Source organism: Pipistrellus kuhlii, unplaced genomic scaffold (assembly GCF_014108245.1).
Source record: "Pipistrellus kuhlii isolate mPipKuh1 unplaced genomic scaffold, mPipKuh1.p scaffold_m20_p_21, whole genome shotgun sequence".
NCBI classification, from domain to species: domain Eukaryota; kingdom Metazoa; phylum Chordata; class Mammalia; order Chiroptera; family Vespertilionidae; genus Pipistrellus; species Pipistrellus kuhlii.
In genome coordinates this window covers 11,602,062-11,627,986 of record NW_023425520.1, presented here as the reverse complement: position 1 = coordinate 11,627,986, position 25,925 = coordinate 11,602,062, and the positions used below count along the sequence as shown (strand labels likewise).

Here is a 25,925-nt window from a genome sequence, read left to right as displayed (position 1 = left end):
CCCTTATTACTCTTATCACTTTGAAAATTCCAAGGGTTTTAGGACCTTTGTACCAGAATCTAGGTAAAAAACTATATATAAATGTATAATAAATCTCAATATCACACCTGTCTGTTTTCCCTGACCCTGGTCCATCATTTCTCTAAGGAGCCTTGTTCTTTTAGTGGAAAATAGTAAAAAACAAGTTATGCATGCCAGATGTGCTCATTGGTACTGGATGTTATTGCTTCTAAGCCCTCAAAGCAGAGCCGGAACAATGTGCATGGTCATACACACATCCATCTGCCACACGTGTCCCATCCATGTACACACATGTGTCCCACCCATGTACACAGTGTCCCATCCATGTACACACAGTGTCTCATCCATGTACACACAGTAAAACCGTGAGCTCAGAGCTTCCTTTCACTCTCCTTGCCCCTTTCTGTATTTGTGTGTGTTTTCTTTCTCTGAGAAACCTGATTCTCAGCAGACTTCATGACATTTATTTGCTCAGCCCCTTGTTGAGCAATTCTTGTCACGATTCATTTTTGTCAAGGTTCTCTTTAATGTTCAAATTGTCCCGCCTTTCATCCGAGCGCCTGTGTCCTTTGCTGTGCCCCCTCCGTTTTTGAGCACGTTTGTACTTTAAGGCACAAAATGGTCCAGCTCCGCTTTGTGCTTTCTCAGTCCAGCCCGGAATCAGCCATTTCCCAAGTTCATGTTAGTGGGAACTGACATTTAAAACTGGGATATGAGCCCTGGATGAATTCATTCCTTACGAACTAGAGAATAAATACGACATATACAAATACTGTATGTAAATTAATGGATCTCTTTAATCCAATCCCATGTCTCCCTTCTCTCCGACCCCTCCATGCGCCCCCCCCCCCCCTTCTCTGCAGGGAGCACAGCGGCTCCTGGCAACATCAATGCTTTACTCACTTTCTCAACCCTGTGACACACACAGACAAGCTTGGGAATCGCCTCTTTTTAGAAAAGGAAGTTACCATCACACATACACCTCTCCCCAGGCCAAGTCCCCTGCTTCCCTCCTCGGGGGCGCCTCACCAGGGCTCCAGCGGCGGCGCCGAGGGCTCGTAGGGCTGCGCCCAGGCGTCGCCGTCGTCGTCCTCGAGGACGCGGGCCCCTCGGACGGGCAGCGGGCAGATGGTGAGCGGGTCGGGGCGCTCGCTGCCGTCGGGGGCCCTGGGCCGGAAGTACGCGCAGAGCGGCCCCGGGAAGGTGTCGGTGAAGGTGTAGATGTGGGAGCCGTCGGACACGTTGAAGAAGGCCAGCTTCCCGGCCTCGCAGTCCAGGAAGACGCCCACGCGCCGCGGCGGCACGCGCGGGGCCAGTGCCCGGCGCTGCGGCTCCAGCACGAAGTACTCGCAGCCGTTCCACAGCCCCATCACCCAGTAGCCGGCCGCCGGGCTCAGGCGCGCCGCGCCCGCGCGCGCCACGGCCGCCAGGCAGGCGCCCAGCAGCCAGCGGCTGCGCCGGCCCACGTCCACCTCCCAGTAGTGGCGGCCGGCGCCGAAGCGCTGGCGGCTCAGCACGCACGTCTGCTCCGTGAAGCGATGCGGGTCCCCCGGCGCCGCCGGCACCAGCGCCGCGCCGCGGGAGGTCACGCTCTTGCCGTCCGGGGAGACCTCCAGGCTGGGGTGTGCCGAGGCAGGGTCCAGGGTCACGTTCACTGCGCAGAGGCTCTGAGTTAGTGCTCCGCACAGTGCTGGGCCCTACTTATCTCCCCCCGAACGGCCAGCCTCTATTTTTGGAACAAGTGGTGGAATATTCGCCCCCACCGTCAACCCCAAACACTCGGAGACTGAAGTGGCTGCAAGTCACCAGGGAGCATTTGAATGTGTAAGAGGAATCCTATTTCTTTCCTGAACTGGAAGGTTCCTGAATTCTACACCGTGGCGAGGAGACAGCAACAAGGCAGGCTCCTGGGGGTGGAGGGCTCACTGCCCTCCGGTCTTGGCCAGAGGAGGGAGCCTAGGGCTGGACTAGTTCCACTGTCTCACCACCAGGGTGGCCTAGAGAGCATCGCTGACCTGAGCCGCAGTGTGGGTGTGGGTGTGGTTTTTCACCCTCAGTTTTACAGCAATTTTAGGATTTTAAAGCTGCAGGGGTCCTCTGAGAGGATCTAGCTTAGTGCCCTGTCATCCCCATAGCTGCTGGAACACCCTCATTTGATGGATGGGAGCCCCAAGGATCCTCACTACTGAAAGGTTCCTTACTACTTTGTATTTGTTCCTGCCAACAGCCTCCTGCAGAGGGAAAGACCAATAAAATCAAGAAAGGACCCCAGCTGGTTGCGCAGTGGTTAGAGCGTAGGCCCCACACACTGAAGGGTTGGTTATGGGTTGGATTCAAGGTATGGTCAAGGGCATATACCTCAATTGCAAGCTTGATCCCTGGTCAGTCACGGCACAAATTAGCAATCGAACTCTCTCTTTCACATCATGTATCTATCTCTTCCTCTCCTTCCACTCTCAATGAAAATCAATGGAAAAAATATCCTCTGGTGAGAATTAGCAAGACCAAGAAAGACCTGTGCTTGTGGGGGTAGGTATGTGCACACCAATGTATACATGTGTGAGTTAATCACATCTATGCATGCAAACATGTATGTGTGCATATGTGCATATGCAGGCCTGTGGGCCATGTTATTCTGTGCAAGTGGACTTGTATGTCTGTGTGTGCAGACTCCTACTTGGCTTCTGGACAGACGCTTCCTCTGATCTCAGATTGTTCGACCTCCCTCTTTAAAGATCCCGCCAACCTCAGCCATGTCATTCTTTGGCCCACCTCCAGTTACCTGCATATTGTTGGGCTGCTCTCCACTCTGAAAGCAAACAGAGGAGAATGAGGCTCAGAGAGCTGAGTGCATATCCCTGGGCGTTGAGAGATGCACAAGGGACACTGTAACACTGAATGAGCCCATTCCCACATGACAGCTGGTTTCGGTCCATTTTCCTGAGGAGTCAGGATTGATAAGGGGCTGGTGTCGGTGCTGGTTCTACCCACACTGCATGCAAGCCAAAGTTGTGCTCAGACGGACAGGGGACCAGAGCACGTGGGCACAGAGCCCAATACAAGCAGAGTGGGTGTTCTGCAGGATGGAGAGGAAGCCTCTGATAGATCCTCCCTTCCCCCAACAGATGGACACAGTATGACGTAAACTGCACCTGTGGTCTGGACATTCCTGAGCACCTAACCAGGCACCTTATATGGACTGTACATTGAACCACCATCAGCACCTGCACCCCCAATTCCTAAGTACCTAAGTACCTAACCACCAATCAGCACCTGAGCCCCCAATTACCCTAAGCCCCCCCCATTCCTAAGTCCCTAAGTGCCTAATCATGTGCTTTATATGAAACCACCAATCAGTGCGCGCCGAGTACCCTAAGCCCCATCCCTTCCCATTCCTCCCCTCAAAAGGCGCCTTCATCCCTGCACATGTGCTCCCTTCCTTTGGGAGGCGGCCCTGCAGGACTCCTCCTCCAATAAAGCCTGTGTCCTGGTCTCCAGCCTCTGTTTCATCTTTCAGCCTCTACCACTGACTGGCAAGCAGGGTCCCCAGGAGGCCGAGCTGAGGCTGGCTCCTGTCCCGATCCGTCCTCTAGACACCTGTCTTGTCTCCTTTCTTTTTTCTTTCTTCCTCTCTCTCCCTCTCACTCTCTCTCTCTCTCTCTCTCTCTCTCTCTCTCTCTCTCTCTCGACAACCAACGATTTTAATAAGACATTCACTTTCCTCTTTACACTTAAATAACCGGTGTGCTTCCCCGTCTACCTTCTAGCCTGACCTGTAGGGGAGCAGTCACCCAGTGGGGAGCACCCTCGTGCAAACAGAGACCCCACGGGGCCGCCTCGTCTGTGCAAACGTGGCCATTGTTCAGCTTAAGAAGAGGAGCCCCCAACAGCCAACTATTGATAGCACATGAGATGCCCAGACTCCTTCGTGTGCAGAGGAGTGCACACTGCGAAAACAGCGAGAATCACTCCTCTCTACTGACCGACAAGCTCAGCACGCTGGCTCACAGGGGATGGGAGCGCCTGGGGCTCCATGCACTGCCAATGGCAGGGCGATGGCACTGCCCTCAGGATCCCTCTGTCCCACTTAGCGACCAACTCCCTGGGCCAGCAGTTCCCTTCCTGGCATACATCCCAGAGAAGTCTCCACACAGGCCAGAAGGCAGCATGCATGTATTTCGTGTGGCGGTGTGGGTCAGAGCAGGCTGGCTGCTACTTCAGGAGGGCGGCTGGCTGAAAGGAGGCTCAGCAACAAGGAGAAGCAGACCAGATGTGCACGTGGCGGCAGGATGGATATTAAACACAGTGACGGCGAGAAAAGCCAGGAGTAGCATCAAACTGTAAAGGTAGTTTACGTAAACTAAAATGCATGTGCACAAAAACAAGTGCACGTTTTGCAAGAATATATAACATAGAAGGCAGATGCTTTATGGGGGAAGGGAGGGAGCTACAGGGAGAAATTTTCCTACAGGGAACATGCCCACCCCAGGCCCAGAGGCCAGTCTTTGAGGGTTGGCACCAGGAACTTAGTGGATTCTCAGTTGCAGTCAGGCTGGGCACCAATGGTTTACAGTATGTGTACACCTCAGGATAATATAAAAAACTCAAATATAGCCCTAGCCAGTTTGGCTCAGTGGCTAGAGCATCAGCCTTTGGACTGAAGGGTCCCAGGTTCAATTCCGGCCACAGGTACATGCTCGAGTTGTGGGCTCAATCCCCAGTGGGGGGCGTGCAGGAGGCAGACAATCAATGATTCTCTCTCATCATGGATGTTTCTCTCTCTCTCTCCCTCTCCCTTCCTCTCTGAAATCAATAAAGAAATATATTTAAAAAGCAAAACAAAACTCGGATATAACCTCCTCTAGAGACATAGGCTGATTTATGCTGAGTGTGGCTGTGGAATAAATGGCATGAGACGTGGTTGGTTAATCAGAGAAAGTGCCCGGGGCGCTGAGATGTAAAGTGGACCATGGGGAAGAAAAGGACTTCACTCACCAGCCTGGCCTTCAGCCCTTCTCCAGTCTGAGGCAGTCAAGGAAAACAAAACAAAGCAAAACCCCAGAATTAGAACACCAGGTTCCCGCAGCTTCCCTGCTCACAGGTGGAATTTGCACCCACTCCAGCCCCCTCCCCTTCCTCCCACGCCCACGCCCACGGAGCCAGCAGGTTCCAGCCTGGCCATCAGACCTGGTTGGGAGACAAGAACGTACCTGGGCAAAGGAACGTACCTGGGCAAAGGTGGACAAGAAGAGGCAGTTGTAAGAGGGGTCACTTACCAAGCTCTGACTGGGCCTTCCCTGGAAGCAGAACACAGAACATCAGCCTGGCTGGCTGGCCCACCTGCCGAAGGCCCTTAGGCCACTGGGAAGATGTTCCTCAGTCTGAATCCACCGCTCCCCTCGCTCCCATCCGTCTCTGCACCCTCCCTGCAGGATTCTTACACCCATCCTGTTCTCCGCTCTTGGGGCAGAAATCACAGCAGGAGGGGGGCGGGAGGGGGAGCAGGTCTTGGCACTGAGGAGCCTTTCCCAGGGCTCAGGTCTGGTCTGAAGAAGCTGCTGCCCAGAGATCACCGGCCTTCCCAGCTGAGCCCCGCCACTGAGGAGCCCCGGGGTGGCAGGGGCATCATTTAAAGGACTGGGTGGACATCACACTGAATTGTGTCTCCTGGCCGGATGCCAGGACTGAGCATTTGCCACTAGAAATGCATGCCTTTGATCTGCCCGCCCTGTGTCTTTTAAAAGTAAATGCCCCTGAGCAAGGCAGCCCTAGGCACTCATTCAGATGCTTTACTAGGGGCCCTAAGCGCCACATTCCTGCAGGAGGAGGCCTTCCTTCCCTCTGGCACCCAGGACGCCGGGTTTCCTCCGGCCGCCAGCAGGCACCTGGGACCGGGCTTCCTGTGCAGCCCAGGTCATCGGAAGGATGTCTGGAAGGACATCTGGTCTAATTAGCACATTAAGCTTTTATCATTATAGATGCTATATCACCTTTGTGCAAGCTCAAGGTGCCACCCTCGCCAGTGGCACTTGCATTAAAAATAGAAGGATATCCTAGGAACATGAGCCAGAGGGATAAACCTTTAATAGTGGAATTGTGAGTGGCCGGGAAGGGGCTGGGAGGGTCTGTCCAGAGGGTCTGAGTGAGGCCGGGCCTCCGGGGCAGCTTCGCTAGGGTCGTCTGAGAGAGAAGACGCGGGCGGCGGAGAGGGACGGATTAAGAATCAGATCTTTGCCATCGATCGCTGACCAAAGGCGGCGTATGGGGTGCATTAAGTGCGCGGGGCACCCAGAACATACCCAGCTCTGCGGTGAGTTTCCCTGGAGAAGAAACGAAGAAAAGAGGAAATCTCCATGAACGAACGCTGACGCCTCGCTTCCCCAAAGTGCACAGACTCGGTCCCCGCGTTCTGGGGACCAGGCTGGGCTGGACGCGGGCTCCGGGCTCCGCGGCTAGGGTGTCGGAAGCGCAAACCCCGCCGCGTCCCGGCGCTGCTCCGAGCCGCCCGTCTGACTCCTCCGCGTGCCCAGGGCCCTCGGCAGGAGCCTCTCCCGCTCACCTCTGTCCTTCTCCGCCTGCTCCTTCAGCTCCTCTGAAAGGGGAAAGGACAGGAGCGGGCGTGGGCAGGGTCCCGGGTGGGTCCCGCGCCGCCCCGCACGCCGGTACCTAGGGCCGGGCCCGCCCGCCCGCCCGGCCGCCGCGGGTACCTAGGGCCCGGCGCTGCCGGCGGGAGAGGCGCAGCGCCAGCGTGGCGAGCAGGGCCAGGAGGAGCAGCAGCCCGACCACCAACGTCCCGAGGAAGGCTGTCCTCCACGGCGCGGGCCCGCGGAGAAACTCGTCTGGAAAACACACCGGAGCCGTCTGACCCGCGCGCTCCGCCCGCGCGCGGGGAAACGCCGGGAGCCTCCGGGGCGCAGCACCGGCCACTGGGCGCCGCCGGCTCCGGAGCGGCCCGAGGCGCGCGGACTCGGCCCAGCTCCGCGGGAAGGAAAGCGCGCAAACGGGGGGCGGACCAGCGGCGCCGAGATGAGCCCCTCGCGCCCTGAACTGCTGGGCCGCCGCCCGGCCTCCCTCTGCGGCTTCCCGCTCTCGCCTGCGCCTGCACCCCTTCTGTTGATAGGAAAACCCGCTTTGCTTCTGGCTAACACTCGGCTTCTACTACGTCCCATCACCTTGGGAAGAATGGATCGCAAAGCCAGGGCTGATGGACAGCCCGCCCGCCCCCCCCACCCCCCACCCCCAGGTCGCCTGGGAGGCCGCTGCAGACCGTTGGCGGGCGCACATGGAGAATACCCCTTGGGAAACCCGTGTGGCAATTGGGTACAGTGAGTCTGTCTGCGGCAGATAATTCTAAAACATCGGTGCTTTCATCTCAGTGGTCTTTTAAAACATTGTTTTCTTTTCATAGCGGTGACATATACATCACATAAAACGTCCCATCATGGCCAACTTGAGCTGACAGTTCAGTGGCATTAACTGGTTCACATTGTTGTCCAACCACCAGAACTTTTCTTCTTCCCAAAGTGAGGTCTGTCCCCAGGAAACACTCACTTCCCATGTCTCCACCCTCCTAGCCCCTGGTAACCTCTATTCTACTTCCCGTCTCTATGAATTGGCTACCTTATAAAAGTGGAATCGGACAATATATGTCCTTTTGTGCCTGACGTTCCACTAGCACAATGTGCTCTTTTGTTTGTTGGTTTAATTTTTCTTGCGGTGCGTTTTTATTGTCTGATACAAAACTATCGTTCCACAGGGCTTGGTCCTTCACCTCAGGTAAGGGTTGAGAGCAAGGTCTCAGGGTCTGATACCACCTGACGGACTAGCTACCCTTGATCTTGTTCTGTTCCTTCCCCTCCCACCTCCTCCAATAGCCACACACAGTCCCATCTCAGGACCTTTGCACTTGCTGTTCCCTCCACCTGGATGCCCTCCTAATCTGTACCATGTGACACACACCCTTTATAAAGCTCCATGTGGCTTTGCTATCGATCCTTCCAAAGGTGTGATGAGACTTAGAAACTAAGTGTTCGCAAGAAGCAAACCGGGTTTCTGATATCAACGGAACATCTACACACCGGGGAAAATTTTCCTGGTGTAAGACTTCCCCCTCCCCCTTCCCCCTTCCCCCTTTCTTAGAGTCTAAGACTTAGACCATCTTCTTTGGAAAACATGTAAATCTTTTCTCCGTCCTATTGAGATGTATGCAAATTCTTTTGAAAGCTAAATAAGCCTCCTGCCAGCTTTACAACCCAGGACAGTTTCCCATCTGGAGCTCAAACCCTCTCTTTGAAATGTAAACACCCAGGAGAAAACACCTCTGTCCTGTGCCCTGGGAGTTTCCAGAGGCACCTGGCTCCTAGTGGTGGCTGCTTTCTTGTCATAAAGATATGCGATGCTATATCTTCCCTTTGGGTCAATACAATCCGCTAACAGAACCCTGTCTGGGTGGTCTGATGGTAACATCCCGATATGCCAAGTTTGTAGGTTTGAACCCGGGTCAGAGCACAAACAAGACGCAACCAATGCATGCTAAATAGGTGGAACAACAAGTAACCCCCCCCCCCCCCCCCCCCCCCGTGCTTCCCCCCTTTGCTCTCTCAAATAGATAAATAATTAAAAAGGACAATTAGCTAACAAAGATAGCTACCCTAATTGCCAGCCATATTTAAATGAACTGTGTGTACTGTCTATTAGGTCGAGGCAGGGGGAAGCCCAGAGCCATACAAGCATCTGCAAGGTGGATGGTGACAAAGATAGCTGGCTAGCTGGCGCCTTCCTAGGGCCTTCCTAGACCCCTGGCCCGAAGCAGGAATTCCACACCTCTCATGCCCTCCGCAAATTAAAACCCTCCTCCCTTTCAATGGCCTGGACTCCGTGTCTTGCTTCTGCATCGCGAACCTCTCAGCTGGGACCTTACACTGTCAAGTCCTCTTACTTGAGGATAAATCATCAATTATAAGGATGAAATTTCTTTCTGTTATTATAACTATTGATTTGGACCTATGTGGATAAGTGCTCCATAGATTGGGTTTGTCCTCAATATTTAAAAACAGCTAGAGCCATGAACATTAAACCTTTCAGTGGAGCCTCCGAAAAAAGACTTTGATGTTAAATATTGGCCTACTGAACTCATTGCCTAACTGACTTCTTCCCTGATCCACCACTTTTAAATCCACATACACCCCCACCATGTCTTATCACTCTTCCTTGTTTCATTATTCCCTAAGCACCTAACACCTTCTAACAGTGCAACATAGTTCACCTGTTTGTGTGCTTCTCCCATGGGATGTGAACTGGGAACAGGGGTGTGAACACATTGTAGTCCTCTGTAATTCTTGTTAACATTTGCCTTCCAAGAGCAGTTTCTGGGTTTTAGCTGGTGGCCTTGTCATGCTGGCTCTGGGGGCCTTGTCTGTTTACGGGTGGGGCTGTCAGTTGAATTCTTAGTAGGTTCCTGATATCCTAATATCGGACTTTTCAGATGTCAAGGTCAGCTCACCCCAGCCAGGCCCCCATACTATTGTGACCTTATGGATGGACTTTGGGGCAATGGACATGGAGGATGTGATGATTAGGAAGATGAAGGTGAGCCAGCACCCACTGACCTGCTATTTGGACCACAAACTCTTTCTTCTGGAACAGAACAGGGTTCTGGATGGAGCAGGACACATTGCTGTGGGCCCCTCCTTGGACGACCACAGATGTCTCCAGACTGAACAGGCCGCGGGCGTCCTGGGTGATAGCTTCGAACTCCGGAGGCAGGCACTGTCCCCGGTGGCCTCTCCACTGAGCCTGAGGCTTGGGGTACCAGCCACTGGAGCTGCACCTGAGCTGAATGCCTTCTTTCTCAAAGCCCTCAAGGGAGATGTGAGGGTCTGACCCCATTCCTGGGAGATGCAAGAGAGGGAAAAATTAGGCTCCTCCCTGGAAGTTACGGTTAAAGCTTATAACTGACTGCTCTGAGCACAACATGGGCCATAGCCTCCACCCACAGACTGTCCACGAGGGTCCATTGGAAGGTCTGGAAACATGGAGGGGGCATTTTACTCGAATGTGCTACTGACATTTAGTCATATTATGCAAGGGACACTCCCCAGAATGAAGAATAATCCCTCCCCAAAGTGCAACAGCTTGTCTTCTCTCTCCTGACTCCCAGCAAGGCTCAAGTGCCTGTGACATACACACGCCTTTATCATCCCATCCTTGTGGCGCTAGCTTTATGTTTTAAATATGCAAAACATTAATGTGGTTTAAACGCCAGTACTGTAAAGATGTATGTCAGGAACACCTTTCTCCACCCGTTCTATGGAGTGCAGCCCTGCCTTAGGGAACCCACCTCACTAGTTTCTACTCACCCTCCCTGTGTGTTCTCTTGTGCACTGTTTCTCCCTCTTCCTTACACAAACAGTTACATACCGTATAGGACTCCTTATGCATCTGCTTTTCTTCTGTGTTAACAACCTGCAGAGCACTCCCCAGCAGTTCACAGAGCTGCTATGTCCAGTTGCGTAGTATGGATCACCCATGTGTGGTGGGCCACACTCAGCACCTGTGCTTGCTCATTTAGGTTGCTCCCGCCAATTTGCAATCACAATAATGCTGCAAAGATTAAACGTATCCCCAGGCCCTTTTTCTATTTAGCTGTGGGAGGTGTCTCTTCAGGGTCAACTCCTAGAGGGAGGTTGGTGTTCAAAGGGGGGCGCACAGACAATGCTGCCGTTGCCGAATCCCAGGCACGGGTGCTGTGGGACCGTGGTGCAGAGCGCCTCCCCACGCAATTCCACCAATTTAAAAATTCTGCCAGACTGAGAAGTAAAAGAAATGCGACTCAGTGTGGCTTTAATCTGCCTTTCATGATGAGTAAAAGGTATAAATCATCTTTCCATATGTTTAAGAGTATTTGTGTATCTTTTTTTGTGAACAACGTTTTTGCTGTTCATTTTCTAATTTTTTAAAATAGAGCAATTCCCCTGTTCTCTGCGCTTCCCTGTCTAGTCTGAAGCCAAGCAGTTACATCCAGTGGGCCCTTCCCTGCGGCTCTTCGCCAGCTCCCGCGCTGGCGTGGCCAGCTCACGCACCTGCTACCTCCAGCTCCCAGACGGCTTCCCCGGAGAAGGAGGAGTCCTTGGAGAGGAAGCGGCACCCATAAGGGCCCTCGTCAGCGGGGAGCACGCCCTGGAGCTGCAGGATCACGGTGCCGTCCAAGATCTCGTCCTTGATGAGTCTGGTCCTGTTCTGGAACTGGGCCATCTGCCGCCCCGGGGGCTCCTGCCCCCCCTGGTACAGGTGCACCACGTCGGAGGCCTGGCCCCGGAACCAGAGGATCTCCATGTGCTCTGCGTCCCGGTACGGGGACAGGTGGCACGGGAGCTCCACCTCCTCCCCGACGGTCGCCAGGATGGACTCCCCAGGGCCAATCACCTTGACCTCCTCTAGGAGAAGAAGACAGAATAATGACCAAATACAGCTCTCCTCAAATATAAGCTTTAGTGAGGTCCCTTTGCAGCTCAGAAATCTACAGTAAACCATTCGAATAAGGAAGGTGAGACACCCTACCAGACAGCCTGTCAGGTTTCTTGAACAAGTTACTGTCATGAAAGAAATGAATGGGGCCCTAACCTGTTTGGCTCAGTGGGTAGATCGTGGACCTGCAGACTGAAGGGCCTCGAGTTCAATTCTGGACAAGGGCACATGCCCTGGTTGCCCGCTGATCCCCAGTAGGGGGCGTGTAAGAGGCAGGAGGCTGCAGGAGGCAGGCGATCAATGATTCTCTCTCATCACTGATGTTTCTTTCATCTCTCCCTCTTCCATCCTCTCTGAAATCAATAAAAGTATGTTTAAAAAAGAAAAAGAAAGAAAGAAAGAAAGAAATGAATTGGTAATTTCTGAATAATGGGAATAGATATTTGTTTTGTTTTGTCTGATTTTGTATATATAAATATATATAATATTATTTTAAAATGTTTTTAAATATATATATTTAAAAACATTTTAAAAATTATTATTTACAGAGAAGGAGAGGGATATAGAGTTAGTAACATAGATGAGAGAGAAACCTTGACCAGCTGCCTCCTGCACACCCGCTACTGGGGATGTGCCCATAATATACCCTTGACCAGAATCCAATCTGGGACCCTTCACTCGGCAGGCCAACGCTCTATCCACTGAGCCAAACCAATTAGGGCTAATTTTATATTTTTTATAGTGTACATATACACAGCCTCTGTAATAGCAAAGGGTATTAAAATAATCTGTGGGGCCCTAGCTGGTTTGGCACAGTGGATGGAACATCAGCCTAGGGACTGAAGGGTCCCAGGTTTGATTCCGGTCAAGGGCACATGCCCAGGTTGCAGGCTTGATTCCCCAGTAGGGGGCGTGCAGGAGGCAGCTAATCAATGATTCTCTCTCATCATTGAAGTTTCTATCTATCTTTCCCTCGCCCTTCCTCTCTGAAATAAAAAAAAAATATATATATATATATATTAATAAAATAATAATAATCTATGAGCTCCTTGCTTTTTCTTTTGTTAATCCTCACCTGATGTATATATTTAATTCTCACTCGAGGAAATTTTTTCCATTGATTTTTAGAGAGAGTGGAAAGGAAAGGGAAAGACAGAAACAGTGATCCGAGAGAGACACATCAATTGGTTGCCTCCTCCATGCCCCTGAACAGGGCCAGGAATCTGCAACCAAAGGTATGTGCCCTTGACTTGAATTGAACCCAGGACCTGTCAGTCCACACACTGAGCCAAACTGGCTAGGGCCCAAGGATATTTTTCCCATTGATTTTTAGAGAGAGTGGAAGGGAGGGGGAGAGACAGAGAGAGAAACACATAGGTTGGTTGCCTCCCATACACAGGATTGAGCCTGCAACCAAGGTATGGTCCTTGGCCAGAATCAAACTCAGGACTCTTTAGTTGTCAGGCTGATGCTCTATCCACTGAACCAAAGCAGCTAGGGTACTTTACTTTTTTTTCCTTCTTCTTCTTCTTTTTTTAATCTAAAAGTCAAATTCTGCCCAGGTGGCATGGCTCAGTGGTTGAGCATTGACCTATGAACCTGGAGGTCACTGTTCAATTCCTGGTCAGGCCACATGCCCGGGTTACTGGCTGGATTGCAGTGGGGGCTGTGCAGGAAGCAGCCAGTCAATGATTCTGTCTCATCATTGGTATTTCTATCTTTCACTCTCTGGAGTCCATAAAAATATATATTAAAAAAATCAAATCCTTCCGTGAAGATGTTTATTTGGGGGATACAGTGAACTTTATTGATGGTGCATGGCAGAGTAGGGATCCCTATGCCCCTCCCCTTCTTCAAAGGGTCTGGGATGGAAACGGTGGTCAGGAGAATCTGTGTGTTGGGACTGATCTGGGACAGGAACTCCCTAGCAGCTGAGGGCCCCTCTTCCTCTCGCTGGGGCTGGTGGTCCAGAGGTTCTTACTGCATAGAGGCCATGGGGACCATGCGGTCCACCACCCTGTTGTTGTAGCCAAATTCATTGTCAGACCAGGGAACGAGCTTGACAAAGTGGTCATTGAGGGCAATGCCAGCCCCAGCATCAAAGGTGGAGGGTGGGTGTCACTGTAAAAGTCGCAGGAGACAACCTGATCCTCAGTGTAGCCCAGGATGCCCTTGAGGGGGCCCTTTGATGCCTGCTTCACTTTCTTCTTCTTCTTCTTCTTCTTCTTCTTCTTCTTCTTCTTCTTCTTCTTCTTCTTCTCCTTCTTTTTAATATTCTAATTGATTTTTTACAGAGAGGAAGGGAGAGGGATAGAGAGCTAAAAACATCAATGAGAGAGAAACATCGATCAGCTGCCTCCTGCACACCCCCGACTGGGGATGTGCCCACAACCAAGGTACATGCCCTTGACTGGAATTGAACCTGGGACCTTTCAGTCCACAGACAACGCTCTATCCACTGAGCCAAACCGGTTTCAGCTTCACTCCCTTCTTGATGTCACATATTTGGCAGCTTTCTCCAGGCGGCAGGTCAGATCCACAACCGGTGGGGACACGGAAGGCCATGCCTGTGAGCTTCCCATTCAGCTCAGGGATGACCGTGCCCGCAGCCTTGGCAGGGACAGCAGAAGCAGCCCCTCGCCCATCACACCACAGCTTCCCAGAGGGCCATCCAGGGAGGCATGATGGCATGGACGGTGGTCATGAGTCCCTTCATGATGTCTAAGTTGTCACGGATGACCTTGGCAGGGGGGCCAAGCAGTTGGTGGTGCAGGAGGCATTGCTGACAATCGTGAGGGGGTTGTCATACTTGTCATGGTTCACACCCATCACAAACATGGGGCACCCGCAGAAGGGGCAGAGACGATGACCCTCTTGGCTCCACCCTTCAAGTGAGCCCAGCCTTCTCCCTGGCAGTGAAGACAGCAGGGGACTCCACCACATACTCAGCACCAGCATCACCCCATTTGATGTTGGCGGGATCTCTCTGATGGAGATTGATTTTGCACTGATGACAAACTTCTCATTTTCAGCCTTGACTGTGCCTTTGAACTTGAAGAGAACCATACTGGAACATGTACACCATGGAGTTGGGATCAATGAAGGAGATTATTGATGGGGACGATGCCCACTTTCCCAGATTTAAAAGCAGCCCTGGTGACCAGGTATCCAAAGTTGCTCACTCTGACCTTTACCTCGGTGTATCAGGGCTGCGTGGGAAGACAAGGCTGTCTGATGAACAGGAGGCAGAGCCTGCCTTGGGGACTTCTATTCACCAGGATCTTTCATTTGATTATCCTCTTTCATGGCATACCCATCTGGTCCCTCCAGTGTCTGCAGTTTCCATGAGCATTGCTATTCTTGCTGCAGTTCTTTCTGCACGAGCTGTTTCTGCCACCTAGCATGCCTCACTCTTCTCTCTGCCTCTTTCTGTGAGCCTCCTTTCCTTTCCTTGAAGATCAGCTAAAGACTACATTCATCCCAAGCTTAACTAAAACTATATTCCCAGCAGAAACCGGTTTGGCTCAGATAAAGCGTTGGCCTGTGGACTCAAAGGTCCCAGGTTCGATTCCGGTTAAGAGCATGTACCTTGGTTGCGGACACATACCCAGTAGGGGGTGTGCAAGAGGCAGTTGGTCGATGTTTCTAACTCTCTATCCCTCTCTAAAAAAATCAATAAAATATATTAAAAATAAATAAATAAATAAATAAATAAATAAATAAAACCCCACTCCCAGCTCTCCCATCATGGATCACCACCCTTCGGTGGGGCATGGTGGTGCCTTCTTTGTTCATTTCATTTGAGACCCTTGTTGCCATGGGTGAAGTCCAACAACCTTCCAACTAGCTTCCTTCTCCAGCTTTCCCCACCACCCTGATGCCTGGCCCTCTCCCTGGGTGCAGTTTACCCTCCAACTGTCATCTTTCTACATAATATGTCCCCTGCAAGGCTCTCTGCTCAAATACTTCCTCCTATCTAGGGTTTTTCTGGCTTTCTGGAAAAAACCCCAAATGATTCTCTTAGCTCTGCTCCCAAAACTTGGGTACATTTCTCTTGCAATCTGATCACAAACAGCTGGACAGGTGGATTTAAAAGTATTTTCCAACTGGTTCAGCCAAAGCACAGACCAGTAAGAGTTTCTGAGCATCTCTTGCTCGGCCCCTGCCATGGCTGTGAGCTGTGGTCAGTGTGTAGGGATATGCTGGGTGGCTGGAGTGATGGTGAAAGAACACTGCAGGTGGGGCTGGCTGGTGCGTGGGGCTCGAACCCCTGGGATGGAAATGTCCTTAAATACTAGAGTGGGAATTTTTATCGCTCCGGAGGGCAGTGGACTATCCCCAGACAGGGTTGTCAGTGCTGACACCAGGCCAGGCCTTGAGATATGGTCTGATGGCCCCTTCCCTTCGCACCTCACAGAATAGCCTTGCAAGATAGAACCCTGTCATCTTTCTGAAGAACAGGATAACCCTGTGAATAACATGGTTTCCAATAGCATGGCCAGGACATTATTGGGGAAAAACTGTTTTGTCTTGGGTTGCTTACTCTGCAAAAACAGGATGTGGTTAAATGTGCTTAAAAAGTGGTCTTGCAAAAAGGGTTGGGGCTGCTCTCTAGTCTCCCTGTTTGGAGAAAGGCAGAGCAGTCGCCAGTCAGCTGGTCGGCTGATAAAGGCTCCCTAAATTTTAATTTGGTCTGGACTTCAGTGGTCTTTACTCACATTCACTCCACAACACTAGTACCTGGCATGGCTACAGATCTCAGCTGGGCACACCTGCAGGAGGGGTAGGCTGATAGGCTCACGTTCTGGCTGGCTGGGCTGCAGACGGATACGCTACCTGAGTTTGTCTCCCAAGCCTGGAGGATGAGGAGGAGATGGATGAGGAAGATGAGACTGCTGGGCTGAGGTACCGGGAAATTGACCATCTCTTCAGCAGTCAGGTCACCTGCAGAGGGACAAACAGATGCTGGGTGAACCAGGAGAGCTGGAACCCGGCCCCTCAGGCCAGAGGGCTATCAGTGCCTTAATTATCTTCTGTGTGGTTCTTCACAACCATAGTACCTGGCTTCTTCTAAACCACGCATGTCAAATTAGTGGCCTGCTTGTCGCATGCCTCATTTATTTGGCCTGTGTTAGCCTTTGAGTTTGACGTGCTTCTTCTAAACCATAGCCGGATGTGAGAGCTGCTTCTAAATTTACCAGGCAGCACTGGTAATGCCATCACTGGCCTTGCTTGGAGTCACGGAGCCGCATGGGGACAGGTCCCAAGGGTCCCAGAGGAAGCAGTTCCTGAGGTTCACATTGTTTTAGAGCCAGAAATAGAGCCACGTGTTGTATTGGGGCTCAGCTAGTATTTAGTGACTTTCTACAAAAGGGAAATCTATAAAAACTCTACATGCATTTTCACTCTCCCTGCCCAGTGCTGTTCCCATTCCCCTTGGCCTGGAACATCAGGTCCCCAAAACAGATGAACAAACACCGAGTTCTAATCTCTCAGAAATGGGGCGCATGCCTGGCAGCTGCTGGCCAACTTCCACTGCACCTGGGACACCTCCCTCCAGTCCTAGATCCTCAGGTGCAGCCTCCAGGAGGTTAGCTGGCAACAGCCCCTGAGTCTATGGCATCGTTGAGGTCACAGTGATGGTGTGGTCCCATTAGCTACACCAACCCCCACCTATGGCCCGGGAAACCCAGCCCCAATGCAGGCGAGGGCTGTCCCTCCTACTCCAGACACACCTAGGGACTTCAGCCTGGCTCACAGTCCTACAGCAGAGTGCAGGCAGCCCATGCATCTTGGAAGACACACAGTCCTCTCCACATTTGTCCTCTGTTGAGTTGTGGGACTGTAGGCAAACTTATAATGGGCTGAACCTCACTTCTTTGCTTGAACAATAGAAGAAACCAATGCCAGCTCAGAGGGTCGCTAAGCCTCCCACAGGTTAGCTGGTGCTCCTCTTCCCTCTGCCTCCACCTTCCAAACAGCTGCTTCCCACCCTCCTCCTTCCTCCAGAAACGAAACCCCCTCCTTTCACTCCATCATAGCACCCCAATGGGAGAGCCCCATCATCCTCAGCCTCCCTTCTTCCTCCTCTCCCTCCCACGCCACTGCTCGGTTTCCTTTCTCACAGACCTGAATCCTGTGGCTGCAGAGCCCCAACCAACAGCCAGCAATCCACTGAAAGGACTTGGAAACTGCTAGGTTATTCAGCAGAAGAGGGGCCAGAGGAGGTGTGTGCGTGACTTCGTGGAGAGGGGAGACGCTCCAGGTGACCCCAGAGCTGGAAGGACTGTGGTCACTAAAATACAACGGGGGTGGGAGGTGATAGCCTGTGAGGTGAGTGGGCCAGGGGCTCACAGGAAGGGGCAGGGGGAGGCAAGCTGGACCAGCTGGATTTGTGCTTCAGGAGGGGCCTCTGTGGGGGAGGGAGTCGAAGTCCCTCTTTGAGGGGTCCTGGCTGTGCTCCAGGCCAGCAGCTACTGTGGTGACTATTCCCACAACAACCAGAGAACAGACGCCTTGGGCTGGGGTCTGGGCTCTGGACAGACAGTGCAGCCTCTCACCCTCCAGGCTGATGGAGGAGCATGGGCCAGGCCTGGAAACCCCGGAGCAGGGGCTGTGATTTCTCTCCTCCCTGTTCTCTTCTCTTTTGGGCCTTGGTCTTTACTTCTGGGCTCTTAACTGGAGGTGCAAGAGGGCAAAACCAAGAGGGTCTCTTAGCAGCAGCCAACGCCTCCGGACAGGAGGGCGCAGGACACCTGACGGATCTGCTTGGGCTGCCGGGTTCTGAGGAGTTAATCACGTCTTATGGCAGATGTTGGCTTGCGTCCTCTCCGAGGCAGCGGTGGCTCATGCCCGCAGCGGGGCGGGCGTGCTTCACAGGAGGAGTACGTGCCCTGGTATTCCTGGGCAGGGGAGCATGCCACCTTGGGGTGGGGGAGCTGGAGCTGTCAGCGTGTTCCAGACCCTGGAATTCCTATAGGGCTGCAGGGGCCTGTTGTGATACACCCATGTGATTCCTGTCACCAAGGCTGGAGGAGGAGGTCTCTCTCTCACAAAATAATAAAAAAAAATTAGCACAAATCCAGACCTGAGTATCTACCAATCCCTTCCCTACACCAGAGTACTAAGATTATTATTGCCACAGACAAGGAAATGGAGGCACAGGAGGCCAGCTGACCAGCCTGCATTTCTCTGAATCCTCGTCAGCTGTGCATGTGTCAGGACTGCGTGCACCTTCAGTCTCCTGTCCCCGCCACATGATCCCTGGAGGGACTCCTGGCCACAGCACTTGCCCTGACATCTCTTTGCACCGAGTCCCCAGGCGCCAGCCCCCAGACCAAGAACCAGCCAGCCAGCCACCAGCCAATGAGTAAAAATCTAAACGCTCCCTCAAAACGGAGTCTCCCTGAGAGCTTGTGAGCAGCACCATCTCGGACAGAAGGCACCTGCCGTGTGGTCTCTGCTCCCAACACACAGGACATGCCGGGAGCCCTCACTCAGAGGGATACGGTCTGGCAACTCCCTGAAGGGACTTCTGAGGCTGAATGCCCTGTGGCACCGAAAGGAGTTTTTAGGGGTAAATAGGCGGTTTGGGGAGTTTTAGAACAAGCGGGTCCTTGGGGGAGGAAGGCTTGGAGCCCGTAGGTGGGGGCCTGGAACTGCCAACAGGCATCATTACAGAGAACAAAAGGTGCCGCAGGACAAGGGAGAGGAAGGCCACAGGGTGGGGATAAAGGAAGAAACTCTCACAGGAGACAGAGACGCTGGCACCCGGGGAAAGAGGAGACAGATCTCCACGGCAGGGCAGGCGAGAATTCTGCCACTGAAGCAGAGAGAATAAGGGGGCACCGCGGGGGTTGTGAGCTTTGAAGTTGATAGTCTACCAGCTGGAAGGCAGCATCAAGAAAACAAAGAACTGCAGTCTTTATAAACCTTAGAAAAAGGGGCTCCGTGCTACCACCCTGCCGTGGGACCCTTTCCCACGTGAGAGTCTGTACTTGTTTCCAATAAATTTCCACTGTTTTCATCTACCACCTTTTGTCCGTGGCTTCATTCTTCAAATCCACCCGGACAAGGACCCGGAAAGAAAGCACCCTTCATTCTGCTCAGGAAGGTCCCCCAAAGCACCACCTGCCGCCTGGAGCTCACCTCCTGGCCTCTGCCTGAAGGCGCGGGCCTCCCTGGAGAGCAAGGACCCCCGAGGGCACCCCAGTGGCATGGATTCCAGGTTCTGGGTCTGTGTGGAGGTTCTGCTGGGAGAGGCCTGGGAGCGGGAGTAACGGGGAAGGTGGAGGAGCCAGTGGGGAGAGGAGGGCAGACGGGCTCAGCAGGAGATACGCTGTGCGGTGGGTATCTCTCTGCTCTCCCCGGAGCTCAGCCTGCTCCCTCCTGGGGATGGGGAGGACGGCTGGTGCACACTGGCACACAATGCTGCCCCCTCTGCCCAGGGGGAGCCCGAGTCCCCACATTCCTTTCCTTCTTGCGTCCCCCCCCTCCCCCCGGCCCTCTCCAACCGTCCCAGTTTGCTCCTCCTGCATCCCCAGTTCCTAAAACACACCCCGGGCTGGAGATCACCAGTCCCTCAGCTCTGCGTGTCTCTGTAAAGGTTTCTTGTTGCTTTTGCTACCTTCGTGACCTCGGGCTGAGGCCCGGGGAGCTTCGCCCTCCTCCCAGGCCCATGTCCCAACTGGGAGCCAGGATTGAGGTTTGCACCTCCACAAGCTGTCGATCAACCGATCCATCCACGCTCACGGGCTTGCTTGGGTTTGATTTCCATAAGCCCACAGGGATTTCTCCCCCAGCCTCCGAGGGAGGTGAACCTCCAGGGAGGGGAGGTGAACCTCCAGGGAGGGACCCTCAGCGAGGCTGGAGGGAAGCGGGGGCATCCGGTTCCCGCCTCCTCAGGTGGTGCTGCCTCTCCCCCGGCTGAGCTCCACACACTCCCCTTGCAGCCAGGCCCTTCTGGGCAGATGGGCCAACCTGTGCTCTCTCAAGAAGCCATCATGTTCTGCTTCCCAGTTCTGAAAGGTGGAGGCTTAGGCAGGCGTTGGGAGTGAGCCATGTACCTGGCAGGCTGCAGCGGAGGGTCCGAAGTGGCAGCGTCTGGCGAGCCCAGCTCTGGGGCAAAGGAGATGATTGCTGTGAAGAGTCTTGGTCCAGTTGAGGGGCGGCTCACGTGTGGCAAGGACCCACCCACCTTTCACCTTAAGACACAAGCTGCTTGCTCTGCCCTTTGCTACAAAAACCAAGAAAGATAGACAAAAGGAGGAAGTCCCTGTCACATCCTGTCTCTGTGAGGCACATCATGAATGAAATTTCCAATGGCTTAAAAAGAGGGCAAAGGTGCCTGGGAGTTTTGCAGAGACTGCAGCCTGCAGAGCGGTGGGGCAGGGATGCTCAGCTGGCTGACTGGGGCTTGGGGCTCCAGGGAGGCAGGCTGGCTTCGCTAGCGGCCCCTCCCTCCTCACCATCACAGCAGAAGATACAGACTGCCTCCCCTCCCCCTTTCTGCACTTCCTGATATGCAGAAATCCGCTGTTACAGAGGGGGAGTGCTGGGTGAGGAAAGATCTGGTGCCCAGCACTCACTGAGCTCTACCCTCCTCTGCTGGGCCAGGAAGCAGCATAGACTGGGTCATTGCCATAAGGAAGAGCTGGGCACACACAGCTTGGAAATGAAATGATGCCCTGCACTGGGAATTCCCTAAAGGATGGAGCTCAGGAAGGAAGCAGCCATTAACCCAGTGAGCCCCGTTGTGCCTGAGGCCACTGTGCAACCTCAGTATCAGTGACAGAGGAGTGCAGTGATCAGGTGCCAGTCACCTGGCTGCAGCCCGCACTGACAGCCCCTCCAGACGGTCAAGCAGGGGCACATGGCCATCTAGCACCTGTAGGACACACAGCCCCAGGGACTCCCAGAAATGTCTGCTGTTTGGTGGGTGGCCTGTGCAGGTGCTGGGCTCTGGGTGACCAGGTTGAGTAGGTGACCTGCAAGCAGCTGGTGCCTGCATCCTGGGCTTATGCGTGCACAGAGATGTCCTAGGACAGCACACGGGCTGCGTGGTGAGCACAGGTGACAGAGACAGGTCCCTGGGGCTGGGAGTCAGCTTGGGCCAGAGTGCAGGGGGCAGCTGATTAAACGTAAATGGACACTAACCCCAGGGCAGTGTCAGGGGAGGAGGTGGGAGGGAAGTGCTAGCATGTGGCTAGCACAGGCTGTGGGTTTGCTGGGGCAGTGCATGGAAATTTCCCGAGGGAGGGAAGGCGGGACAAGAACAGATAGGACCCACACCGGGCAGGGGCAGGTTGTTCTCGGAGCAACCAGGAGCCCTTTGACAGTGTGAAGGACCTGAAGGACTCAGGCTGCAGAAAGATGGCAATGGTGTGGAGGGGCTGTTTGGAAATGTTATCCTGGCTTCTCATTGCCTTCCCTGGGGTCCTCCAGGCTCCCCACCCCCACCCCCCACCGGCAGAGGGGACGCTGCCGAAGCAAGATTGCAAAGGCAGCAGCAGTCATTCTGCAGGCCCCAGACACAGTCCTGGGGGGCCGTGGGAGGGACCCCACCTGCCAGTGCCTGCACGTCAGGGCATCTCCATCCAAGGCCTCACGAGACGCAGAAAGGCTTATATCCAGAAACAACGAAGGCTGGAATAGCAGAGGCTCTCAGTGGACCGTGGAGAACCCACCGTGACAGCTTCTTCACTGGGTCCTTAGGCAGGTTCCCTGGCGCCCTCAGCCTCACAGTGAGGCCTTTGAGGGAATTCAGGGGCTGCATAAAGGCCTCTCCTCATGTCATGGGACACCCGTGGAGATGGAATTCAGTCGTGCCACACTCACAAGCAGATGACTTAATCTTTCTCTTGTTTTTTATATCTATCTATTATCTATCTATTTTTAATTCTCACCTGAGGATATGCTTATTGATTTTTTTTAGAGAGATGGGGAGAGAGGGAAACATCGATGTGAGAGAGACACATCAATTGTACATGCTCTGACCAGGGATCAAACCCACAACCTAGGTGTGTGCCCTGACCTGGAATCGAACACATGACCTTCTGGTGCATGGGACAAGTCTCCAACCAACTGAACTATACCAGACAGATGTTAATCTCTTTCTTCTGCCAAGGAAAGGTGGCAAAAGAAACGGGCAACTAGAGCAGCTTAAGATAAACTTGTGAGCACAGAGCCAGGCTGGTATGCTCAGTGGTTGAGTGTTGACCTATGAACCAGGAAGGCACAGTTTGATTCCCACTCAGGGCACATGCATGGGTTGTGGAGCTGAATCCTCATTGTGAAGCATGTAGGGGGCAGCCAATCAATGATTCTCTCTCATCATTGATGTTTCCATCTCTCCCTGTCCATTCCTCTCCGCAATCAATAAAATTATATTAGAAAGAAAAACACTAGTGAGCACAGAGGTGGGCTTGAAAGAAAGGAGAGCCACCTCTGCTCCTGAGTTTGAAAATAAAATGGCTTCCCTCATCTTCAGACCCATCCAGGGATTTTGTCACCTCAATCTCGGTGCTCATCCTAGCTTTTCCTACCTTCTTTTTTTTTTTATTCTTGGCTCCAAATTGTCACCAGAAAAGCACATGCAGCTGGCACTTCCACCCTCACGTTTCGCCTGTGGCACCTTATCCACCTCTTCTCTCTGCCAATCCATGCTCTTTCTCCAAGATCCTGATCAAAATTCCTCTTCCCTTGTATGGGTGAACTTCACCTCCCCTGTGGGACACCTCTTCTCTTCTATCGCCCAATACAGTAGGAACTTGCATAAATGTCTCATGGGAACTGTCTTCCTGTGACTGTGCTGCTCTTTCCATCTTCAATCCTGGCTCCTGGAGTTCAGGAACCAAGTCTCCCTGGCCCTTGGCGCATTCTCACAGGCACCAGCAGAAATGCCTCCTCTCGAAGAGTGCCGGCCGCCATGGGTTGGCACATACAAGAGGAGAGCGCCAGGAAGGGAGATGGCTGTTGTTCTGCACGTTCAGGAGCAGAAGACACTGATTTGCTAATTTTGCAACTTTTCCCCGCACCAAAGTGTGGGCCTCTGACCCTGCCTCTTCACACACCTTCCTTTGTTCTCCAAGGAAGTCAGACTGAAAGTCCTTGCTGTCAGCTGGCAAGGCACCCACCCTGGTGCCTTTGCCGCATGGGCAGTGAATGCACACCCCACTGCGACAGAGGGAAGCTCACTGCCGTCTCTGGGTCCTGAGGAACGTAAGGGGAGAGGAAGCTTCACACACCCTCCCACTGCCCAGCCAGCATGAGCTCTCCAAGGTCAACAGGCACTTCCCACCTCACAGGAACTCCTTCGCATCCTCTCTAACTTACACAAGAGGCTGGCTCAGGAACTCAGGCTCATGCCTTTTGCTCTGTAGAATAAGGCTCCACCAGCTGAATGCAGGCCCGGTGAGCACAGGAATCCTGTCCAGTTGGAGGGGGCATAGATGGCTTTGGTGGGGGCATCTTGATGATGCTTTTGCAAAGAGCCAACCCAAGACTGAGTTATATAACTGTTGGAAGCCGCACATTGTCCTCACTAACAGAGAGGTGTGGACAAGGAACCCGGAAGGCTGGTCAACCTTGAAGCTTTGCAAGGTCATAGCCAGCCACCCACTGTTTAGTTGAGACAATGGCAGCTAAAGCAACTTCCAGCTTTTAGTTTTATGGAAATCCTTGCTGATTGGCTATTACTGGAATTGCCCACAGTCTTAATAAAAGGGATAGCAAGGGCAGAGTGGGGTGGAGTCCTTCCCCTTGAGGTGGGCTCCCGCCTGGCCCCCAATATTTCCAAATTAATATTTTCTAGTCTCTTTCATTTGTGTGCGGCCTCCTCCAGAGCCCAAATCCTGAAACCTGAACCTGAACTTGGGACGTGGGGGGGAGGGGGGGGGCCAGAGCCTCGCAACTGGCAGCCCAACATGGGGCACTCACACATAATGAGATTATAATGGGGAGGAAATTATGAGGTAATTTCTGAAAGATAGTGTTTTACACCCAAGGGCATCAAACCTTCCGCAGCACAGGGCAGCTGCCCTGGGTCAGCCAACACCTCTCCAGGCTCTTTTGGCTAACAAATAGCACCTGCTTGTTCTGTTAGGGTGAAGCCAGTTTAAGAAAAAGTATTTTGGGAACGAAGATGGCTGCGTAGGTAAACATACCTAATCTGCTGCCATGCACAACAATTTAAAAAATACAACCAAAAAACAAAACATCTATCACCCCAAACCCAAGGGAAAGCTGGCTGAAAGGAAGCCCTACAACTAGACTGAAAGAGAAAGAGGAGAATTCAGGGCACAAGCGCTGAAAAACTGAGGATGCGATATGGGCTGGCGGCAGATCCCGGCTGGCTGAGGGCATTGCTTTCTTCAACCCGAAGAGAGACAATCTCCAAATCTCTCTGAAATCAAGTTTCCAGGGAGGGGCTAGACCACATGTGTCAAACACAAGGCCCGCGGGCCAAATCCGTCCCGCCAGGCCTTGCAATGTGGCCCGCACCGCGCTGTCATCACTGCACTCTGCTGCGTTTCCATCACAATGACAGTTTATGACTGTTCAGTAAATCATTCGGCCCGCGATTTAGGCTGGATTTTAGATTTTGGCCCCTTCTCTGATTGAGTTCGACACCCCTAGGCTAGACTGTCTGCCATCGGGTCAAAAAGTGAGGGTGACTTGCTTGCGGAGCTGTGCACAAGAATATTTGTTTGCTGTGCATGGGCACGAGATGCAGGGAGATGCAGGGATGTGGTTGGAGAGGCAGAGAGAAGGCTGACAGGCAACTATCGCTGTTGGCCACACCCCAGCCTAGTGATGCCCTGAGACTCCGCCCGGAAACTCTGCTCCGCACAATCTACAAACACACCCAAGCTCCAAGCTGCGGCTTTTGCATATGAAACTCTGTTGCAGTTTAACCTAACAAACTTGCAACCTGGTGCTGAGGGCTCCAAGGAGGAGAGGACTGTGGTTCTCGCTGTAGCTCCTGCGGGGTGGCCTCAGACAGTAACTGAACTGCACTCCATTGGAGATCCAGAAGCCAGTGTTCCTAGTAATCAGTTTCAATCCCTCACACCCATAAGTGACACATTCGGGAGATGGACTCAGTGAGCACCAAAGCCCCACTGAAACAAGGCACGTATCCAGCGGAGCAGTTCTTCCTTTAAAGACACAGCAGGTCCTCACAGCCAATTGGCCTGGAGGTCAATTCCTCCCAGTGTACCAACAGCAATCAAGGCTTAATTACACCAAGACTTTGCACTCAGCCCACAAAGGGATATACCAAAAGCGACCACCTCGGGTGATTGGGGAAGCTGAGCTACTGGCCCCTATAGGTCACCGACCACACAAAGCTACTCTATCAACACAAGGAGGCAGCTAAAATGAGGAGACACAGAAGCATGTCATGAATGGGAAAGATGGAGGAAAGTAAACTACTGGAC

At 52.9% G+C, this 25,925-nt stretch overlaps 1 protein-coding gene across 1 annotated transcript; it reads right to left on the bottom strand.

Annotated features, from left to right (window-relative positions):
- Positions 1 to 401: 401 nt before the first annotated feature.
- On the bottom strand, positions 402 to 16,393 carry BTNL9 (butyrophilin like 9; the record flags this gene model as incomplete). Its single annotated transcript, XM_036450244.2, has 10 exons — positions 402 to 1,675; positions 2,804 to 2,830; positions 5,017 to 5,043; positions 5,298 to 5,318; positions 6,321 to 6,341; positions 6,581 to 6,613; positions 6,729 to 6,860; positions 9,630 to 9,911; positions 11,103 to 11,456; positions 16,324 to 16,393. Coding segments are annotated over 10 exons (1,596 nt in total), but the record flags the coding sequence as incomplete, so codon positions are not given.
- Between the last annotated feature and the right edge of the window lie 9,532 nt (positions 16,394 to 25,925).